Raw genomic sequence first — 21,669 nt, 5'->3', positions numbered from 1 at the left:
TAAGTAAGTAAATTATACAATGTAGTGGTGCTATATCAGATTGCATTAAGGAGAGGCAATGATGTTTGAGTAGCACTTCTCAGAAGGGCATGTTGTGCCTTGGTGAACCGGGAAAGTGTTTGAAAAATCCTACTTGCAAAACTATTAAGATGCTCTTCACCCTAAAGGAACCTTAATTGCCCACTAGGACAAAAAAAAATCTCACTCTACAGTATTTCAGGTGCACATGTTCAAGCCTGGGACTGACTAGAGATGGACAACTTTATTTTCTGGTGTGAAAGGGAAAGAAAATTTCACCAAAAAAAAAAAAAAAAAAACCAAACAAAAAAACCCACCTCTGCCAAAATTGAAGAACTTCATTAAGACAACATTTGGTGCTAAATTAATCCAACAGTCACACTGAAAGAATCAGAGGCAGCAACACCTCCATTCTTTCGAAATGAAGAACCAATTAAAAAAAAAAAAGAAAAAAAAGGCATTTACAATTCTAAAAATCCAATAGCTTTCTAACTCTGCCCTGTGGTTTGACCACAGTCCTCATGCCTCTGATTATGATGAAGCACTTCCCAACCACAGAGCAAAGCGTTGCATTTCAGTCTTACAGGAGCTGCAAGGAAAGACTGACAGTCTTGAACAACCAAACTGGTATGTTGCAAGGCAAGATTCCCATTAACTACCACTCTCCCAAGGAGATATTGACTCTAACTCTGACCTTTCTTCACCACCTGGTCTCAGCTGGAAACTTTAACTAAAATTTTGCCTTGCTACAGAGCATACAGTTATTTATCCTGAGCGATATATTATTCTGACAGACAAGTCGAGCTTGCATATACTATACAAAACTCATTCATCTTTCCACCCTCTCATGATGTCTTATGACTTACATTCCAGTTAATTATACTATCCATGTTCAGCCAACTGAGCTGGAAATGTGAGGCTTCTGTGAAACAACGGTGCTGCAGACAGAGATGTGCCTCAAAATGCTCCACAGAGCCTTGCTGGCAATATGTTCTCAGACCACAAAGTCCTCCTCCTTGTGTGATTCTATCCAAACCACCTCACATGCTGGGATTCAAGCTGAAAACCCCATATTTATTAAGAACCAGGTTTTCTTCGTGTTTGCTTTTGCTAAGCATTCATTTGCTTTCCACCACCCCCACACCCTGAGAACTCAAGGCAAAATCATTTTGCAGGATCTGAACCCAGCAAGATTTATTTTCTTGAAATCCCATCTTTGTTTCACATAAGTATGGACCAGAAAAAAAGTGGATTTTTAAGGCAGACTGCACTTCCACTACCACGCATAATGAAACTCCAGCTTCCACAGTCCTCTGACCTTTCGGTTACGCTTATGATACCCCCAGAAATGCCAGAGGGCTTCAGGCTCTGTGCCGGTTTGTTTGCCCGCTCTGTTGTACTGGGGGAAATACACGCATCACTTCTTACACAAACTGTGTATTTTAGATAGTTTGAAAGATAAGCAGAAATTACATTTTTAGTTTTCAGAGACTATTTCAGTGCGAAGGTTTTAAACAAACAGCATTTTAAAAACCAGACAAAATTAAAGCAAACAAACCAACAGCCACATCCCAGCTAACTCCCTTCAGGAAACGTACAGGAACACCACTGTCTCTGAGACCTGCATTGTTAAAAGTCAACCTGCCGCAGGTGGCATCTTTCTGCAGCTTCTGCTGGAGTTGGTGCTTTGTACCCTGCAGACAGCACATCTCGTTGCTCAGGAAACCACCTCAAGAACTGCATGGACATTTCTTCGGTCACTTGTCTGACCATCACTTCCCTGCAATAGCTCTGGTACTTGCCTTACCCACAGTGAAGCAGTTCAGTTTTCCAAACTAGTGCAGAAAAGAATAAACACGGCTAAGACAATGGCTATATCTCGCCCAAACCATGGGAGGTGTGTGCTTCGAAAGAGAAATGGAGCCATGGGGCTGCAGCAGCAAGATGCTAGACAGAGATCAAGTCGTGGCAGGGTCCAGCTCTCCCTCCCAAGGAGTTTTAACAAAACCCCCTTCTATGCAAACTGCAGCCCAGCCTCTGTGTACCATGCTAAACTGGGGATAAACTTCATCACTTTTTTAAGTTTGCCTGTTACCAGTTCAGCACTTTTTGCTAACTGAATGCTGAGTTTCATTTCAGTATTTCATCAACAAAACACACATTTATTTATCCATTCCATGATGATTATACCTGAACCACTGTGATCCACACCCAAAATTGCTGGACAGCAGTATAATCAAACTAAAGGTGAAAGCTAACGCTTATTTTCAGTTGTCTAAAATGTGGCTGGAATAGAAAGCCCCTATTAGATTTTGAGAATTAAGGTGTCAGAAAAGCAAATATGACATAACAATTAATACTTCATTAAACAAAAAGCACCTCAGCTGCCTAACTCAATACAAAAAAGTACAGCAAACAATATTCCATGTAAAAGAAAAACTTTCATTATTCATGTAGGCTTTCGTTTAGTATTTTACTCAATAAATCTGTTTTCAAAATAACCATGAAGTCGAAGAAACAATATGACGAAACCCTTCTGGAGATTCAACTGAAGATGCCTGTTGAACACTTTATTTCTATACTGCTGAAAAAAACCCCGCCAAATACTTGAAGTGAACACAAAACTTAAAAAACCCCACACTTATTTGGAAGTCAAATTTATTAACTCCCTACAGAGCAAAACCAAACCTGAAGAAATTCCTGGAGAAGGAGGAAAACAAACAAACACCACACAAATGAAACAAGATGTCTTTTAAAGCTTTTGTTTTCTTCTGATAATCAAGACTACCAAAAAACTGTCAAGAACAGGGGGGCTTTGTTCCCTTTTAATCAGAAAAGCCAGGAGATAAATGGATACTAGTTGTCCAATGATCAATGCATAAAATGTTTTGGAAATGGACTTGAGGACATGGGCCTAGAGAACCATGGAGAGGTGCTGTAGAACAAACATGATCAAAAGATCTTCAGATTACAGGATTTACAAGACGCAAATACAAGTTGTGGTATCTCTTTATCATTTAGGAAAAAATGCCATCTCTTGAAGTTAAAATTTCCATCTGGCTTAAAAAATACAAAAAAAGAGACTGAAAGACATTGAAAACAGCAGAAGTGAGAGCTATAAAAGAATATATATGAAGCCACACAAAATGGTATCTAGAAGGAGATTTATGGGATAAGCAATGAAAATACTTCCAGAATATGGCAAGCAAGCCTACCAGCTAATTCTTTTGCAAGCTTTTCCCATCTCTAAATCCTACAGTTAATCAGCCATAGTATCCCAAGCCTGTCAGGTACCAATGCTCACTTTTCTAGAAATGTCTAAGGTTTTCAGTCTGAGTTTTACATGTCAGGATGAAAGCTGGGCCCTTCAAAGCTGCTGTAACTGAGCACATTCCTCTCAAGTCCGGGAAAATACATCTCCACTCCCACCATCACTATCATAAGCACCATTTTCTGAAACCTTCCCATTATCAACCTCATAATCACAATCTTCTGAAACTGAAGCATTTATGTAAAACTTTTTCCATGGGTTAACACAAAACATCAGGTCTCTCAATGACTATATTCAAGTGGTATTTTAACAACAATGCCACTGGATGACCTTGGTTTATGAGAATCATTCACCTTTCCTCCCCTTTCCTTAATTTTTGAAGACTTGTAGGAACTAGAAACAACTTGAAGGAACAATAATATACTACAAGTAAGATATCAACTACACACCTAATGAATACTCTGAATTTTTGCATCTGGAAACAAACAAACAAAAGCACATGTAAAATGAGAGTTCTTTCAGTTGTGAGTCAAGACTACACTTAAGTCACCACAAAAATTAAATTTAGTCTACGGTTTTCTGGTTTGGATCAACTGGCTTTTTCAGAGGCCATTTAGGCAATCAAACTGCTGATAGAATAACTGGGCTGTCATCCCCAGAATGATTTTGGTTTCATTTGAATTCTTTTTCAGCTGCCTCATGGGCAAAGAATGTGCAGCACTCGTCATTCGCAAGTCTAATACCCTGAGCTTTTCTGGGACAAAGGCAGCTAATACTTTCTACATTCATTTGACGTGGAAATGCACATTCTCAGCTTGTGCAATAATATATGGTGAGTTAACCCAATCCTACAACCTCCAGCCAAGTTCACTACATTTCTTCTCTGAGATACACAGTTGACGAGCAAAAGCAGATACTTTGTTGGCACATCCCATTAAAACATACCAGTATCAAGCGATGTTTCACATTCAATCCCTATTAAGAAATGAGGTAATTTTCCTTAATGTTGAGATTCCACGCTTACCATAAGGTCGAATCTTCTATTTGTTACAGGAATCGTGCGTATGTCCCTGCCCACCTTGGGTCTTATAAAATGAGACCAAAAGTTCTGGTGACAGGATCCCACAAAAGGGGTTCTGATGCTAAAAATTTATCCTACAGTCTCTGATCAGCAAATTTGCCAGACAGCATACAAGAATTATTTTCTTTTTCCAATGAAAAATGATTACATGTATTTTTTTCTCCCACCCTACAGACAACATAATTTACAGCCAAAACATTGACAAATCCCACAGATGAAGCCTGAAGAGGGATCTCTGCATCAGAGTTGTTTTAATGCAACCTAAGCTTTGCTGTGGGGGGAGGAGAAGCAGATTCTAAAAATACCCAGGTTACAGAGAACATTTCCTAGTCTGCCCCTTCCCTAACAGAGGGACATCTGAAATGGTTTGTGAATATAAGATAGGATGGTGGCCTTTAAATAAAGAGAAGTAATGCTATATAGATTTATGCAAAGGACCCATCAGCCCTGTGGCTGATGTATCTGAGGATCATGCAGCCTCATGTGGTGACGAGGTGACTAAAGCTACAGATCCAAAACACAGAACAAGTAACCTTTGCAGTCTAAGTCAATGCATGGTAAACGGTAATAAATGGTAAAATTTTAAACAAAAATTGAAATGGAGCTAAAAATCTTTAAATCATAGTAGGTTTTTGTAATGAAACCATGTAAAAATAGGTTCATTAAAAACAAATAGAACTTGGAGTCACATCCCAGAAATTATGTTTGATGTCATTACTTACCAAGCCGGCGATTGGAGTTGACAGACGATTGATCTTCTTAATGATGCCAGGTTTGATCTTGTTAATCAAACTAAAAAGAAGTTATATGATTTTCTGTTAAATAATCAACTTTATTTAATCATGAGCATCAATGCTTATTAAGAAATACTTTGCATATAGTCCTAACTACATGGTTTGAACCAAGTAAATTTAAATCCATTAACGCCTCCTAATTTTCTTTAAAAAAAATCAGTTTTTGAAGAAGTTGCACAGAAGCTGAGTGGGGGGGGGAAGAGAAGATATTTTTGAGAATGGCGAAGTGAGAAAGAAGAAAAGAAAATGCCTGGGTAGGTGTAGGCAGTGTAGGCAGAAATAGATCTGTGTTTCCACTACATATTAATTAGACTCAAATTTCACATTTAAATAATTTCTTCAGATAAAGATCGGATGTAGAAGATGTGAAAATTGTATCAGAATATTATTTTTCAGTGTGAAAGTTCTGATATTCCTATAAGCATAGGAAATCAACTGAGTTTTAATGTACTATCAACCCCAGTATGACATGTACAACAAACATTTAGGGTACATGTAATTTACAGATGCAAGTCATATTTCAGTCTTAGCCAGAAGAGATTGCACCTCATATACCTTTATTTATATAAAATCCATAACAAAACTGAGAAGGTAGGACAGACTAACACATCACTGTTGAATACACAAGCCCAAATCCATAGAGTGCAGTGCAGTGAGGACAAGGCACATGATCCCTTTGCACCTTTATACCCACTCACAGAGGCAGGGAAATACTGCAGTTCACTGAATTACACACTAGGCCACAGGATCAGCAGAGAACAGGGACCTAAGGACACACTGCGGACTTCATCTGCCTTTATATTATACCTTTGAGGGTTTTGGACCTGCTTCCCTCTCCTTGTTGCTGCCTGTCCGGCCAGAGCCTTTAGCCCACAAAACATTGGGAAGGTTTTATGACCTACCCACACCAATGCAGAGTCAGGACCTGGAGTTTAAAACTCTGTGTGGGAAAAGTTGGTTTGTTGTGGGTTGTGTTTTTGTTTTTCTCAAGCAGCAAATATATTGGGAAAATAAACAGAAAGAAGAGAGTTTATCCATAAACATTGGAATGGAGGATAGATTTTGAAGTGCTTGCGGAGGGAGAAATAATGGCTGCAAGTCCTGAGATTTTTCAGCTGCATTAAGTTATTTAGTAAACAAAATACATTTGATAACTTTAAAAAAAAAAAAAAGTAGTGATTTGTTGAGCCCTAATTTATTTTTTTTTTAATCTTGCAAATTTTTATTTGCTTTATTGTACTTCAGAACATTAAATCACACGTGACTGGGAAAATTTTAGTGACTTTCTTCCTCTAATGTATACACAGAAGATACAGTAAAATGTAAAAGGCTTTATTTTGTCAACAACTGGTCAGCCAGTCAAGACATACGCTTGGTCATTACACTGGTCAAACAAACTGACGGGACTGCAACAGGAATACAGGGTGCAAATATAGTTATCTGCTATAATTTAAGTCAAGTATACCATCTCTAGAGATAATATACCTGTGGACATTAAACTAGCCATCTCACAGGTGAACCAGAGAAATAAGCAATGTCACGTATAGTTTATCTCCACTATTTAAAATCTTGCACTCTACTAACTTTGGTGAAAATTGCTATCTGAAAACCTTTCCCGACCTTGCTCTTCTCTGTTTCCACAGAATTTCTATAAAAGTCACTTGTATGTCAAGTATGTCAAGTTTAAAATTATGACACAGGAAGACAACCATATGATTTAGTGCAACATAATGAGGCATCTTTAGCTTTAAAGAAAGTGGCGTGCCTCCTAAGGCAAGCTGCTTAGCTGAAGAAATTGCAGGATGTTTTTCTTGCATCTGGCTATTAATTACAGATAAATTTAACTTATTTGCATTTGGCAGACGGAGGCTCATATTCTTTTGCCAAATAAGTGTCAACAATGAAGATATCAGAGGATTAGAATATATCAGTTCACTGCCAATTCTTAAAGACACTATTTAGAAGTTACAGCTGAATACAATACACACATCCCACTAAATATATAGCAAAAGAAATACCTTATCAAAATATAAACCATTTTTATTACCATATTCAGTCTAGTTAATATTTTATTACATAAGTAATGAAAACACAGTGTACAGCTCTACGACACCATTCAACCTTCAAAGTGAATCAACTCCCTCATACCACAAAAATAACTGCAGAAGCAACTGGCAAGACAGGATGGGCAAAGGGCCCGAACAGAAAAACAGAAGCAAGGACAGAAAACACAGTATTATTCACAGAAGGGGAAAAAATGCAGGAATTGTGCCTTTTCACATTTGTTTTAATATTTTTGAAATAGAGAAAAAGAAAAATAAAAAAAAATCAGAGAACTGAACCTTTGTAGATATTTTCTGAAAGTTAGCTTGGCTGAACTGATTTAAGAGAGGCTCCGAGATTTGAGATATTTTTTTAAACGTCCGAGATAGTCATCCAATGAGATTTCTGCCTTACTGGCGTTCTAACGACATTCACACCTGCCGTTCCTTAAAATACTCAGGGATTAGCACTGCTTCCAGTCTTGGAAACCTCTTCCAGTAAGTACAAAACCAATTACAGATATGTGGAAGAGACCTGATGAGTGGACATTTTACTCCTCTGACTCAGTCTAGCAACAAAACCAGACAAGCCCTATTAATGCCAAGCTATAACATATAAGCACAAGGAAGCTTTTTAGAGAAAGCACTCCAAAAAGAGCTGAGGCCAGAGTTTGTTGTTGAAAGCAACAACTAAGTCCGTTCAGAAAGTACTGAAACTCAGACTGCATGTGCACATACATAACATATTTCTATGTTATGCTGAGACCAAATCCATTTACTTTTATCATCCTAAATTGAGGGGTTTTTTGTTTGTGTTTGGGTGGTGTTTTTCTTTTGTTTTGTTTTAAGTATGTTTTTATAAAGTAAGCTGAATGACATGCAACAGATTCTGCATTATTGAGCTACTTGGATGTAACTGTAAGAGCACTATTGGTAAGTTATAGACACATTAAATCAGATGCCTGCCTGTTATCTTTAATTTACATTTTTATAAATTTCACTTCTGAAGTGTAGTATTTCTTAAAAAAATTTAAAAAGTCTTCTCTGGGTATAAAGTTCTCTGGTAGGAATAGGTAGCTTTCTGTATTTAGAGAAGAACCAGTACACAGAGTTCACAATAATTTGTTACAAGAGGGTAGGGATGAAGTACAAAAACCCAACCCCAAAAACAACAGTAGTTATAGCGGTAAGTGCTTTGATCCCAGCAATGGCCACAGCACACCACAAGCATTCTAACCAATAAAACCAATCAAATGGCCAGAGCATCAGCACCATCCTCTCCATAACACACGAAGGACTGTGTGGGACAATACATGGAACATCTAGATCTAGAAAGAGGATGTCTGAAGGCCGTTCTTCCTTCCCACAGCAAAGAACGGGTATATTAAAAATAAAAATAAAATTTAAAAAATTACTTATTACAAAATACTAGTAGTACTTCAAAAAAAATGGCAAAGGCCAGCAAGGAAAGAGGTCAACTGAGGTTAACCTGAAGGATTTTTATATAGGTAAATTAATACTCACTCGCACAACAGGACTCCATTTTCTAGAGCTGCTCGAAAGTCTTTGGTTCCAAAGCTTTTCCCAGTAACTGTCTGTAAAAATAAGAATTCAGAATTAATTGTATACACATACAAAATCAGGCCTAGCAAGAGTATTTAAGGAGTACTAAAAAAACCCTCACTTTTTGATTCAACATTCAGTTCATACTGTTATTTTCTTACATTAATTTCAAAATAAGTATGTTTTTAAAAACCAGTTCTTTATGCCTCAAAAGAAGTCAGATCCAACCTCTTCAAATAGTTTCCTCTAGCATATCCTAATCTTCAGCCAAATTCTGTGGGAATACTTATTTTCTAAAGCAATACCAGTCACACTGAAAAGCATAAAATAAATTTCAAACAGAAGTACAAAACAAAGAAATAAGTCTTTTCTTTCCTACTTCATTTTACAACGTGTATTCTCATGAAACCTGGCACAAAGTATTTTAATAGGGTTTTTTTTGCCTGCCACTTGCATCTAAGGCAGTAGGACTAAAGACCCACTCCGGCAAGTCTGTATTACCACGTGCACATCAATTCCCATTACTTGGCAAGCAGCAGGACTATGCCAATGGGATTACTTTTTATATTCAGGGTGAAAAGCAGTGAACAAGAACAATGTCTTATAAGGGAATCAAGATACCCAATGCCAAAAGCATTGCCTACAGGTTTTCAGCAAAGCTGTTTCCCACCAAAAAAAAAATACCCCAGACAACAAAACAAACAAACAAAACCCACAAAAAAATCCCAACCAACCAACCAAAACACCACAAAGAAAAAAATAAATCAATAACAAAAAAAATCACAACACAAGGTTTGCTTCTAGCACTAACTCCATCTTAAATGAGACCATCAACACAGCACACTGATCAAGTCTAAACTCACTTGGACTCTAACTATTAGGTCCCCCACCTGTCCATGTCTCTTGAAGAGACCAAATCGGGCAGATTTCTTCCCAAAACCCAGATTAGTAAACGATATTCAAGTCAGAAAAGGAGTCAATATTCCTAAAACAGTCCAAAAACAAGGGGTTTATCCCAGTTGGATATAGCAAACAAACACTACCAGGGCATTCATTTGTGCTTAGAGGTCACCAGGTTGGGTCACCAGCTAATTACAAACCTCCCTTTGGGGATCCTGACCATCCCCAGGACTGCACAGAACTCCAGGCACACAATTAGAAGTGCTGTGGAACCTGCGTGCATCCAGACCAAAGCTACTGGTTACCACAGTAATTAGGGAAATTAGTAGTGAAACAAATGAGCTGTGCTTGGTAAAAGAGCAAAGGTGAGGATGTAGCTCTTTAAGGACCTGTCACATTATCACTATTTTTTTCCTAAATTAAAATAGGAAGGCATACTAACACCAGAAATACATAAACTGCTTGCTTAAATTCTAGCAAGTTATTTTTAAATTAAAGAGCTGTAACTTCAATCTTCCTACTGAGAACAAATTTAGATGTTACTGGAATCTTCTTTGGGGTTTAAGTGTTGTTTTCTTTTTCCTATGATTTAACAATTAAGGAGCGAGAAACAATTATAACAAACCAACTCAAGCAAAGAAAAATTTGAACTTTCAGGTGTGGGGTAGAGAAATCAACCCCAAAACATTTTAACAATGAAGGATGACAGTGATTCGCCTGGGAGAACTTCTTTTTATAGTACACTATTCCTCTAACAGTCTTTTCTTACAGAAGACAAGATGTTGCATCTTAATATAGTTTTCAAAAATAAGTTCAAAACACAGCATCAGAAAATTACCGTTACCTCAAATAAAATACGGCCTTTTGCTTCCATATTCTAAAAAAAAAAAAAGTGTCCTATTTATTGATAATAATTTTGAGGAAACTAATCAATGTAACATCATTGAAAGTTTAAATATAAATATTTGTGTTCCTTAGGTAATAGGTAATATGGGTTATAAATTAAGGCCACCATTCTGCAAGATAAAAACTCGAAGTCTGCATGTCACATAGCAGAACTGTACAGTAATAGGGGCTGTAGGATGGGGGTCTAGCTTTATGGTTATGTCTTAAACTCCAACCAATTCTCAAAGTCAAAAAGTTATTCTCATTCTGGGGTTGTTGCTGACATCTACAGGACTACACAGTCCAAATGTCTGGCTTAATATTGACAGTTTACTGGTAAATCATGCATGCAATAGATGGTGAGACGTTTCCTTCACTTGAGAGTTGGGCCCATCTCAAACCTGTAATATCTTATATAGTCACAAACAACCTTCATGCTGAAATTCCTTAAAAAAAAAGAACCAAAATAAAAAATTTGAATCACAGCATGTAGCTACGGAAGTCACTGCTAAGAAATTATTCCTCAAGAAGTCAAGGAGCATGTGCCACTGAAGACATGAAACTTCAGCACAGCCCCTCCAGAAGTTGTGAGCGCCACACTGCAGTGCATAACCACATTTTCAAGGCACATCTTGTGGTCTTTTCCACAATAAAAACCCAAAATGGTGTGTGGACCATTTTTGAGTGCCACACAGCCTTCCTGCACATGACCTCAGATAAGCAGCAGCCATCCTTGAACAATAAGAGAGTCCAACTTGAATACAAAGTTGTAAATGCTACTATTAGACTTTCAGAGCTTTTAATATTACATTAGAAGACATTACACTGGAAGCATTTTGATGAAAGTTACTTGTGCAGACACTGTGGCAATCAACACCGATTTGATATACTGGAGAGAGCTGTCAGACCGATCTTGTGACCCACAGGTGTCGACGCCTATGTGGTTTGTTGACATCAAATAAAAGTGTTGGTACTGTCAAGTTAGGTTTCATTAATATTGATTTTTAAATGATAACTAATAATTAAGTAATTAAGAGGTATTCTCAAGGAACAATTTAACACTGGTGGCTTGAAATGGAGTGCCAAGTTGCACAATGACTTAAATTTATGTCACAAAAATAAGTACTTCATTTTAAATCCAGCTTTCATACAGAGATCGAGGACCTTTCCCAGCACATTCATCCAGCGAATACCCACTGCAAGTTATCAAGCACAGCTGTAACTATTATAGCCTACAAAGGAACTAGGTATCATTAAAAAAAAATGGAACGCCAGAGACCATCTCAGATTTCCCTGACTTTTAAGAACTTGAGTAAGACAAAATTAATCCTATCCTGAGATATTACATCTTCAAACAATGTCTACGATTTGTGAGTCATTGTTTATTCATTAAAACTGGTTATACTGGGTGCGGTACTCTTCTGTAATAGGCATAATTGATTTTGGACATTTTTTCAACCACTTAGGCCATGGGAGCCACCAAATAATAAAGGAAATATCTTGCAAAAGTGATTTTTATCCATGTTTGAACAACATATATTTTCAAATTATATCTGTTTTCTCTCCTTCGCTCAGCTGGATGTATTCTGCTTTTCCCCTCTACATTTTTGATAGAAAGAGAGCAATGACATAATTAAAGGCCATATCATAAAATCACATTTAATTGCTGCTATAAACCAGTTTGATCTTATTTTTGTAAGGCAGCGTCCCCTAATACTTCAGTAACTTGCAATTGCCAGGTCCAAGCAATTTACTTCAAACAGTATGCAAATTAAGTGTTGACTTAAATTTAGACATTTTTAAAATGCTTACACACACACACAGAGGGTTAGTTTAATTTCAGGTTTGCTGCAATTCCTGGTGAAGGAGGTAAATCAAGAAGAAATACCCAAAGATCAACCATTGTGAAGGTGGCATGACATCAAAATCACAATGGACTGAACAAAAAAGCACATGGCACAGAAGAATATGCTAATTATATGCCTCAGTACCAAAATTAACACTAAGTACACTTCTTTGGCTTGTCCTACTGGAGGCCAAATATAGCTGATCATAATAAGCCTTCTTTGCCCTAAAAGCTAGTCAAAAATGAAAGATTTTTTCAGTGTTAATAAAAAATAATAAGGGATTTCCTGTCAAGTTGCTTCCCTGGCTTACACTGGTTTGAATGGCTTTAGCAGGAAGGCAGCTCTACCACAGATGGCAGATGTTTTCAAGCAGGTTGGCTTCCCATACGTGCCACCACATGCAATTCAAAGTGCAAGGGACTGCCAGGTTTCTCAATTTAACTTTGCTGTGGTGGAAACACCAAGCTGGACTCTCCCCATCGAATGCACGACTCACACCACATATACAGGCATGCTGGCTAATCAATGCTCCATCACAAAAGTGCTGGCTGCTTAGAAACAAAGAGGTGGCATTTCATCATGCCCAGCCCGTGAACCAAACGATGCCTTGCTGCAGGGAAGCCAGGTACTCGCAATCCAGCCAGCTCCACAGTTCATGCTGGCCAGTCCTGCTCTCCATCCCTTTCAGAGTTCCTCTACCACCATCCCATGCAGGCTACACCATCTCAAACCACACAAGAACACCACGTGCTGATTTGAGACAAATACTAATTGCACTAGCATGAAGCACATGGTATCCTGACATAGGTACAGAGGTTAGGGATGGAAGATTCAAGAAAGATACTGAGCAGCACACAACAGCGACAGCCTTAGTGAAGGCTCATGCACGGATCTCATGGGGCAAGCAATTAATCGGACAGCAACCTCAAGGATACTATACTGATTTACGACTTCAAGTCCCCAGCTCAGCCTGTAGCAAGAACAGCCAGTTATATTGTGCTGCAGAGAGGACTGACTGCTCATATGTAGTAGGAAACTGGGACAACAATACAAATCTGACACTGTGACACCATCCCAGCTACAGAATTTTGGCTACACCTACCAGTTTCTGCTACTGTGCCCACCTCGGCAGGTCACCTCACATACACATCAATATCTGAAAACTACCTTGCTAATGGCCTTTCTTCCCCTACCCCAGTTACTACATGGAGCTGATGATATGATGGCAAATGGCTCCATCCTTACATAATCCCAGCATTACATCTCTCTGTTCACAGCACTTGTTTGGCCCTCACTAACCTCACCCAATACGGCACTCCAGAACTGAACTGCTACTGTAAGATGCACATGGAAATACAGAGGCTGCACCTACAGCCAACAAGTCAGTGTTCAAGCAACTCCCAATACTCTGGCATCTGTACAGTTTGGTAGGTCCCTGAAGTAGACTCATGACACATTTTATATAGTATTGACCCCACTGCATTTTATATACGGTTGTCAGTAACATGCTCTGCCTCAGCCTGACAGATTTTACTGTTAAGGGTTTGTCAGGAAGGAAGAGAAACACACACACACAAACAAACACACACACACACACAGTAAGGCAAAACCAGCAGGTACTTTATCCTTTCTTGCATTCTTGCAGAAACTAGTGGTTCTTCTGGACTGTGACCATAAGTAGCTGCTCTGTGGGACACTTCAGATGCACCACCTGCAAGTACTGCAAAAGGTGCTGCCCTTAAACAGCATTTGTAGTCCTGTTTAAATGCCACACAGGATATGAGCTTGTCCTTGAATGGTGTACATGGTAGCTGTCAACAGAAACACTGCCATTGTGCTTTGAAGTAGGGACCTTGTGGTGTTTGGCCTTGTGCTGGCCTTGGCTGGGTGTTCCCAGCCCATTTTCTTCTCCCCACTGGTTCTGACTCTCTGCATTTCTTTAAAAACAAACAAACAAAAAAACAGAATCCACACCAAACCAAAAAACCTCTAAGAATGCCACAATTTGCTCCAGTAATCAATGGATTTATCCATATCCCTCCTAAAGGGCACACACACTATACGTCAGAGGGTTACTGCACAAAGTTTTAAACACAGAAGTGGCAAAATGAGCCATTTGGGCAGAAAGCTTTTGGCATTGCAGCAAACAGCGCAACCACAGTGGCTACCAGCTTTCTTAAGGTAAAGAGGTAGGAAAAAAACCCAGCTCATTTTTGAAGCAAGCAGAATCTGCCTTCCTGAATTTTGGGCCCTGGGAAGCTGTACAGAAAGAGTGGACATTCACATCTTCCACCCATGGGAGAACATTGCTGGCATTTCACCTCCAGTAGCAGGAGGAACACCAGGACTAAAATAGCCAAGGTCATAGAGGAAACTGTGCTGCTATCTTCCCTACTGATCACAATTTAATTCATGGTCCAACAAACTCCTGAGAGGTCAAAAAGTGCTTAAGAAGCTGGTACCCACAGAGGTTTTCCTGGTCAGCTGTGCAGCAATGAACTTATGACACTGGCCAGCCTAACAACTGCGCAGGAGTTGAGAGCGAGGTCTGGTTATATACAAAAGAAAGCTCCTTATTTCAAGTCCTCACAATTCATTGCTAAAATCCCTAACAGGCACAACTCCACTGAGGAAAACAGCTGGGGTGGCTGAATTAAGAATAAAAATATCCACGAACACTCCTGCTGTATAATCTAACTGCACAGAAGAAGTACGAGGGCTGAAGGAGATGAATATTTTTGCCATTGATCACTATGCTGGTCCATGTGAATCTCCCCCTTTGTATCCGTAAGACTTCTGTTCTTTAACTGGAATAATTCCTGCTCTATTGCTCAACGCAAAGCTGTACCCTGCTGTTTAACCCCATACCCCAAATCCCTGGGCATCATTTCATTTCAGGGAATGCGGAAATTTTTTTCAGTCTTCAGCCAAAACTGCCTTTGGTAACGAACCAGAACAGACATTTATAAAAGGAAATGACTGATTATTGAAAAAGTCTTACTGTTATTTTCTATCATCAACATAATGATGGGGTCTTATTGTGGTATGCCTTCTGAACAGACATGCCAAGACTCCTGAAATAACATACAACTCCATTTTTACAAAAGATGAAGAAAAAACAATGAATAAGGGGCAAAGAGACACACTAATACTTGTGTGGAAGGTGTGAGAAGCATAGAACTCTGGTTATCAGCTGCTTACACTCTATTTTGTCAGCTCATCTGTCAAGTTGCATGATAAAAACACAATCTGAAGGATGGGAGTGAAGTTTTTCTTCCAACATTTAAGGGAATCCCTGACTTAAGGGAACAATACTGCAGAAAGAACAAAGATAAACATTTGGGATCAATCAATTCAGTCAAGCTTTTTCCTCCCAAAAACAAGATCATTCTGCAAAACAGCAAGATAAATAAGCTTCCTGTTGTTTATACTGATAACTGTACTGACAGGTGTCAAACCAGGAAAATCAACGTACATTAGTTTGTGTGAAAAAAGGTGTTGCTTTATATGTAGAGTTGGGCAGCATAAATTAGATGGACATAAGTGTTCCAGTAGGGTATGCAATTTTCAATTGAATGACTAGGACTCTTTGAAAAGAAACAAATAATTGACATTTTATTGTAATTATATAGGTACATCTGATTGCTTTGGAAACTATTACTTTCATAAACAGTTTCTAAAGCTTCCATCCTAATTGGTTGAAGTTGAAATCATCATGCATCAACTATTTACTTTTTCACATGTCTTTGCAACTTCAGTTAAATGAAAATTAGTATTTATGCATTTTCCCCAAACAAAATGAGAGTAACATAATTATTTAAAGATTTGCTAGCCAAGCTCCATTCAGTGGCTAGCAGGAAAAGAAGGGTGGCAGTGGGCACCTTAATCATAAGCATTCCTAATTAAGCACAGAAAAAACCAAAATCATCATGAGAAAACAAAAGTCCACAGTTCACCCCTGAAACAACCAGAAAACAACTGCTGAATTCCTTAAATATGAAAAAAATTGTTGTTTGAAAGTTGTCTTTTCCAAGTATAATGGTGGTGGTACCAGAGCTACATGTATGTTTCTGCTACAGGGAAAAAAATAAAAACCGTACCCAGGAAATTAGGAATATGAAGCAATGATGTCTATAAAAGCAACTGAGACTACAGAAGTGGTGAGCAGAGATTCCAGTTTCACTGCATAGACATCTCTTAATGACAATGTTTCATCACATATTCGCTCTCACGCTAGCCAGCATGTGAACTTGCCCATTGTGAAAGCCAGTCAGCCTGTACACCATTTCTTCATCTTTTTTCTAGAACACCTTCAGTATTGCATTGGTTGCTACCTGACCTCCAGCTGTTAATGGTATTCTAAGCTGGGGAATAAGTGATCAAGAGATAAACAAATCCATGCACAGCTGCGTCCCAGTGTCCACCTGGGGCACACAAAAAGCATGCCCTGGACAGAAAATCAGTATGTTCTCAAAATCTCCCTTAGGATGCTGAAATACAAAGACTAGAAGAATATCAGCAACAACATGGCTTAGGAAGGAGGACTTGTGAGGAGACTTAGTTCCATCACTGACAGAAGGTTTTGTAGGGCTGGCTGATCAGTCCAGTCACAGGAGAAAACCAGAACCTTCCCGCCATCCTGAAATGGCAGCAGAGCCTCCTTTCTCACTCTCTTCCTCATGCCCATGTGAAGGGTTTGCATTTAGAAAATGTCCTGCATAACTCCCTCACACACCTCAGCGTCTCTCCTCAGCCCCAAAATGACCATGGCAATTGAGCCAGGGGTTCCCGGCACTGGGGAAGGGGCTGGAGCCACACCACAGCACGCTAGAGATCAGAGAGGGATAATGTTTGGACTTTGTGCAGATTCTTGAGAGGCTTAACATACCCAAAGATGCAGTGATTCAGCACCCTGACAGTCAGGCAGTATGTGACCGATGGGATGGACGGCAACGGGCCCTCACAAAGAACTTCAAGTTCAGGCAATAGTAATAATGATTAAAAAAATGCATCCCAAAAACTTCTATGCAAAATCTTTCTACACCACTGCTTTTGCTAATGGAGGAAAAAAAGTTTATGACAACTGCACCACTTTGGTTTCAGATGAACAAGAAAAAGAAATATTTCTTTATACAACCTTCAACTAAAATAGAGACATTACTTGCCACATTAACAGATAAAGAACCAGTGATACTAAAATCACATTTGTCTGGGGCAAATGTAAGGAAAGGATTAAAGCAAATACAAACTTGGACATTTTTGTTGTAGAAGTATTAATGTCACATTTGTCTAACATTATAATCTATTATTTTATATTCAGTATTATAAGTAAAATCAACACTTTACTGTAATTGAATCCCTAAATATTTTGTTCTTGTCCTTTTAAAACCAAAGATAAATGCAATCTACAAAAAGCCTTCTGATGTTTCTATTTCCTAAGTTTATAGCTCAGTTTTGTTACTTACTGCAATTCCAGGTCAGAGAATATATGCTGCAAGTTTCAGTACAGGCTGTCAGTTCACCAGCATTTATTTTTATAGGAAAGATGTTAAAGAAAACAACATCTTTGCTTATACTGATTAGGAAAATATGCTAAAACTCCACTGCTATTTGCAAGCAGGTCCCTGTTGGGATTATTTACGTAAGTGGCAGAGAGATGTAGAGATACCAAAAGAAGTGGCCAAAACCAGAGCACACTTCTGCCCTAGATTACAGTTACCTCTTACAAATCTATTGCTTTAATTCTGAGGCCACTTAAGATTTTGATTTTTAATATATTTAAAATATGTGTGGTTCTCCGGAGGGCAGCGCTGGTGCCATGAGTGAACCGAGGATCTAACCACAAGGTCTTGAAACTATATTCAGCAGGAGGAGGAAAAAGGCATCAGATAAAAGAAAACACACAAGAGGGAAATGCTTTAGATACAATTGCTTTCGTGTGTTTAGCAAGGTCATTCATGCATGGGAGTAATTTCTTGTTATTACTGGGGATTTGTCAATCTTTTCAACTTTTTCACCCTTTGCTGGAAGCAGTACTTTGAAAAGCCTAAGAAACGAGACATGGTTTTAGTCAGCTTCAGCCAAAAACATCCACCAACCCCCCCCTTTCTCTCTCATGGACACCCCCATGCGCACACATATGGTTTTGAGAACCAACAGCCCCATTGCCACGTCTTGCCCCCCATCCCCACATACCCCAAATTTTACATCCCCTTCTACACCCACAGGTTTCCAACCCATTTCACCGGGTTTACTTACCTCATTAACATGGCAACAGATGGACAGTGAGCAAAGAAATTGTGCGGAAATGAACATTTAACAGGGTCAAAAAGACACCGTAAAGGCAATTAGTGTCATGTACAGAGTCTGGAAAAAATAATCACGACAGCATTTCCCAGTGAACTGTGGCACGTGGCATTAATCGCAGCACTTAAACAACAGCATTTAGACATTTCAAAATTATCTAGCAACAGTTATGTAAAAATAAACCATCAGGTGGAAGTCCCCAAAATGAATGTTGACTTAAGGTATAGAAATATTAATGTTCTTCTCTGAAGATGGAATAATTCAGGGGGAAGGAACATCTTAAAAGAACTCCCCGATATGATCTGTTCAAATCAAAATAAAAGTGAGACTGTAAAGCTCTTGAATACTATTACATTTAGTTTGTTTTGTTTTGGTTTTTTTTAACTGCACTTAAGTTTTACAAAATAAGAGTAAGAAGGAGAAGCTATATAGAACTGCAACATGAAGAAAAATAGTGTTTTTTTCTTTTTTAAGGAACTTTTACAATCCAAAATTTAAAGGGATATACACACATACAAATAATTACATCAGGATATTTGAAACACACTGCATGCACACCAAGTTCCTGAGCTTGGAGTGAGACTTCTGAAGGCTCCATTTCCCAAGGCTGGCAGCAATATACTGCATTACAGGTAACGAGCTCCTGTATTACAGTGTGGGATCACTGAGGACATTGCCACTGCCGCGCAGCACCATCTAATGAGAGACGCCAGGTAGGACACATGACCAGAGGCTTCGTGCTTATTTGTAGTCCCTCTCCTAGGCAGGAGATGAAAGAAATTGCCTCTGGCAAAGAAATTAAATAATTGCAGTCAGAGAAGGAAGGATGGCTACGGAGGAAATTGAAGTCCAAGGGAGCCGCAAAAGGATGGCGTGCGTCTGAAAAGATGACAGGAGCACAACTACAAGAGGTAGAATATCAGTCTGGGCAAAGGATTAAGGACATTGAAGGCTCAGTAAGTTTTGTTGACCAGCTTTTCTGTCCAGTTACATTTCTGAAGAATTCTAAAATATGAATGCTGTCCTTTTAAACAGAAAGGAGTTAAATATAAAGGAATATTTGACAAACATGTAGCAAGGTGCTGAGTGTCTCTATGATATTTGGAGGACTGCAAAGCAAACATGGTTTTGTGCTTCCAGCTTTTCAGAGGATCCTCTTCCTCTAAGATGCCTCCTCTAAGATGCTTCCATCGTGTCACAGCACATGTGGTACCACTGAACAGCAGCTTACACTAATCACCTGTTGTTCTTATATATTCTACCCCCCACAAGATGTTATGATAGGACAAGGGGTAATGGTTTTAAACTAAAGGAGTGGAGATTCAGTCTAAACATGAGGAAGAATTTTTTTACACTGAGGGTGGTGAAACCCTGGCCCAGGTTGCCCAGAGAGGTGGCAGATGCCCCATCCCTGGAGACATTGCAGGCCAGGCTGGACAGGGCTCTGAGCGACCTGATCTGGTTGAAGATATTCCTGCTCGTTGCAGGGAGTTGGACTAAATGGCCTTCGAAGGTCCCTTCCAACCCAAACTGTACTATGATTGTAACTTCTTTACTGTTTGAGATGTATTTGCCTTTACAAAAAAAAAAAAAAAAAAAAAAAAAAAAGGTTCAGTGCAAACAGAAATCAGGGATCAGGCTACCACTGACCTCAAAATCATGACTTCACCCTACTTAAAGATGACATGAAAAGGCCCTTCTTTGTGCACCACACCTGCCCTGTCACCTTTCTTTCCTATCTGAACATTACAGCCTAGTCATTTTTTACTAAGCCAAATACACCACTAGCAAACTCTTATTCTCCATGGAACTCTTCTGCTAGGTTTGCAAAAACACAGATAGTAGAAGCATTAGCAGCTGTCAAATTCATAGGTGGCCCCGCACAGGGACAACTGCTGCGCTTCAATTAATTCTTTAAGTTGTGGTCCAGAAGGCAGGCTGTGAGTGACAACTGCAGCTCTTCCAAACTCTTCCCCCTTCCTGTCTTTCCTCTTCAAAATCATTCTCCACTCTGCTTCTGAGCCAAGGCTGAGCATCAGATACAACACAAGAGCTACTCAACCACCTCCAGTGTGACACTTCCTCCAGCCATGTTATTGCTCCTCTGCTCCTTTACTTAATTACTTAAGGAGCCAAACTGGTTTGACAGAGTGCTTGCTGCCTCACCTGGGTGTGTTTAGAGGAGCCCAAGATAAGATGGACTGTCATAGCAGCTACACAGGGTTGCCATGTACACTGCCCAGAGGCAAGATTTAATTACTAGTTGAAAGCAACCAATCTCCCCCTTATTACAGAAGACAATCATAATTTGCTTACATTTATTATGACATCTTTGCAGAAATGTTTGTGACACTTCGTAAACAATTCCATACCCTGCAAGGGAGAGGCAGAAATCTAGCCCGAAGTTTCTGTGTTCAACCCATTAAGCATTGGTTAAAATGTGAATTCTCAATATCTATGAAATTGAACACATTTGTTGGCATAACTAGAAAATTCCATGTTGCTAAAAAAAATGTCATTTTTCCTCTGGGGAAATAAGATAACAGTATGTCAAGTAATTTAATCTGCATACGGCTGATGCAACCTTTCTCAAAGAAACGCACTGACTTAAAGACAGGAAAAGATTTTTTACAATGGGGGTGGTGAAACACTGTCCCAGGTTGCCCAGAGAGGTGGCAGGTGCCCCATCCCTGGAGACATTCCAGGCCAGGCTGGACGGGGCTCTGAGCAACCTGATCTGGTTGAAGATGTTCCTGCTCGTTGCAGGGAGGTTGGACTAGATAAGCTTTAAAGGTCCCTTCCAAAGCAAACCATTCTATGATTCCATGATAAAGTCCTATGTAGAAAAAACAAAGAGGTTCCAACCTGTAGCAGGGCTGGTTCACATATATTCATATAACCTCCTCTAGTGACATGGCCACAGTGATTAAAAAAGACCCACGAAAGGCACACAAAAATGAGC

The 21,669-nt window shown here is 39.1% G+C and overlaps 1 protein-coding gene across 19 annotated transcripts in view; it reads right to left on the bottom strand.

Annotated features, from left to right (window-relative positions):
- Nucleotides 1-21,669, bottom strand: part of LMO7 (LIM domain 7) — a 134,959-nt gene that overhangs the window by 90,263 nt on the left and 23,027 nt on the right. For 18 of the 19 annotated variants that reach the window (XM_065055704.1, XM_065055941.1, XM_065055724.1 and 15 more), the window contains exons 2-3: nucleotides 8,731-8,801; nucleotides 5,093-5,162 (exon numbers count right to left, since the gene is read on the bottom strand). In XM_065055704.1, coding sequence (XP_064911776.1) covers nucleotides 5,093-5,162; nucleotides 8,731-8,801 — 141 coding nt within the window. Of the gene's footprint in view, nucleotides 1-5,092; nucleotides 5,163-8,730; nucleotides 8,802-17,866; nucleotides 17,883-21,669 lie in introns of those variants that run through there. The other variant, XM_065055851.1, reaches the window with a different exon arrangement.

The sequence above is a fragment of the Columba livia genome, chromosome 1 (assembly GCF_036013475.1).
Source record: "Columba livia isolate bColLiv1 breed racing homer chromosome 1, bColLiv1.pat.W.v2, whole genome shotgun sequence".
Classification (NCBI taxonomy): domain Eukaryota; kingdom Metazoa; phylum Chordata; class Aves; order Columbiformes; family Columbidae; genus Columba; species Columba livia.
Note: the sequence above shows the minus strand (reverse complement) of the source record. Positions and strands in the feature narration are given on the sequence as shown.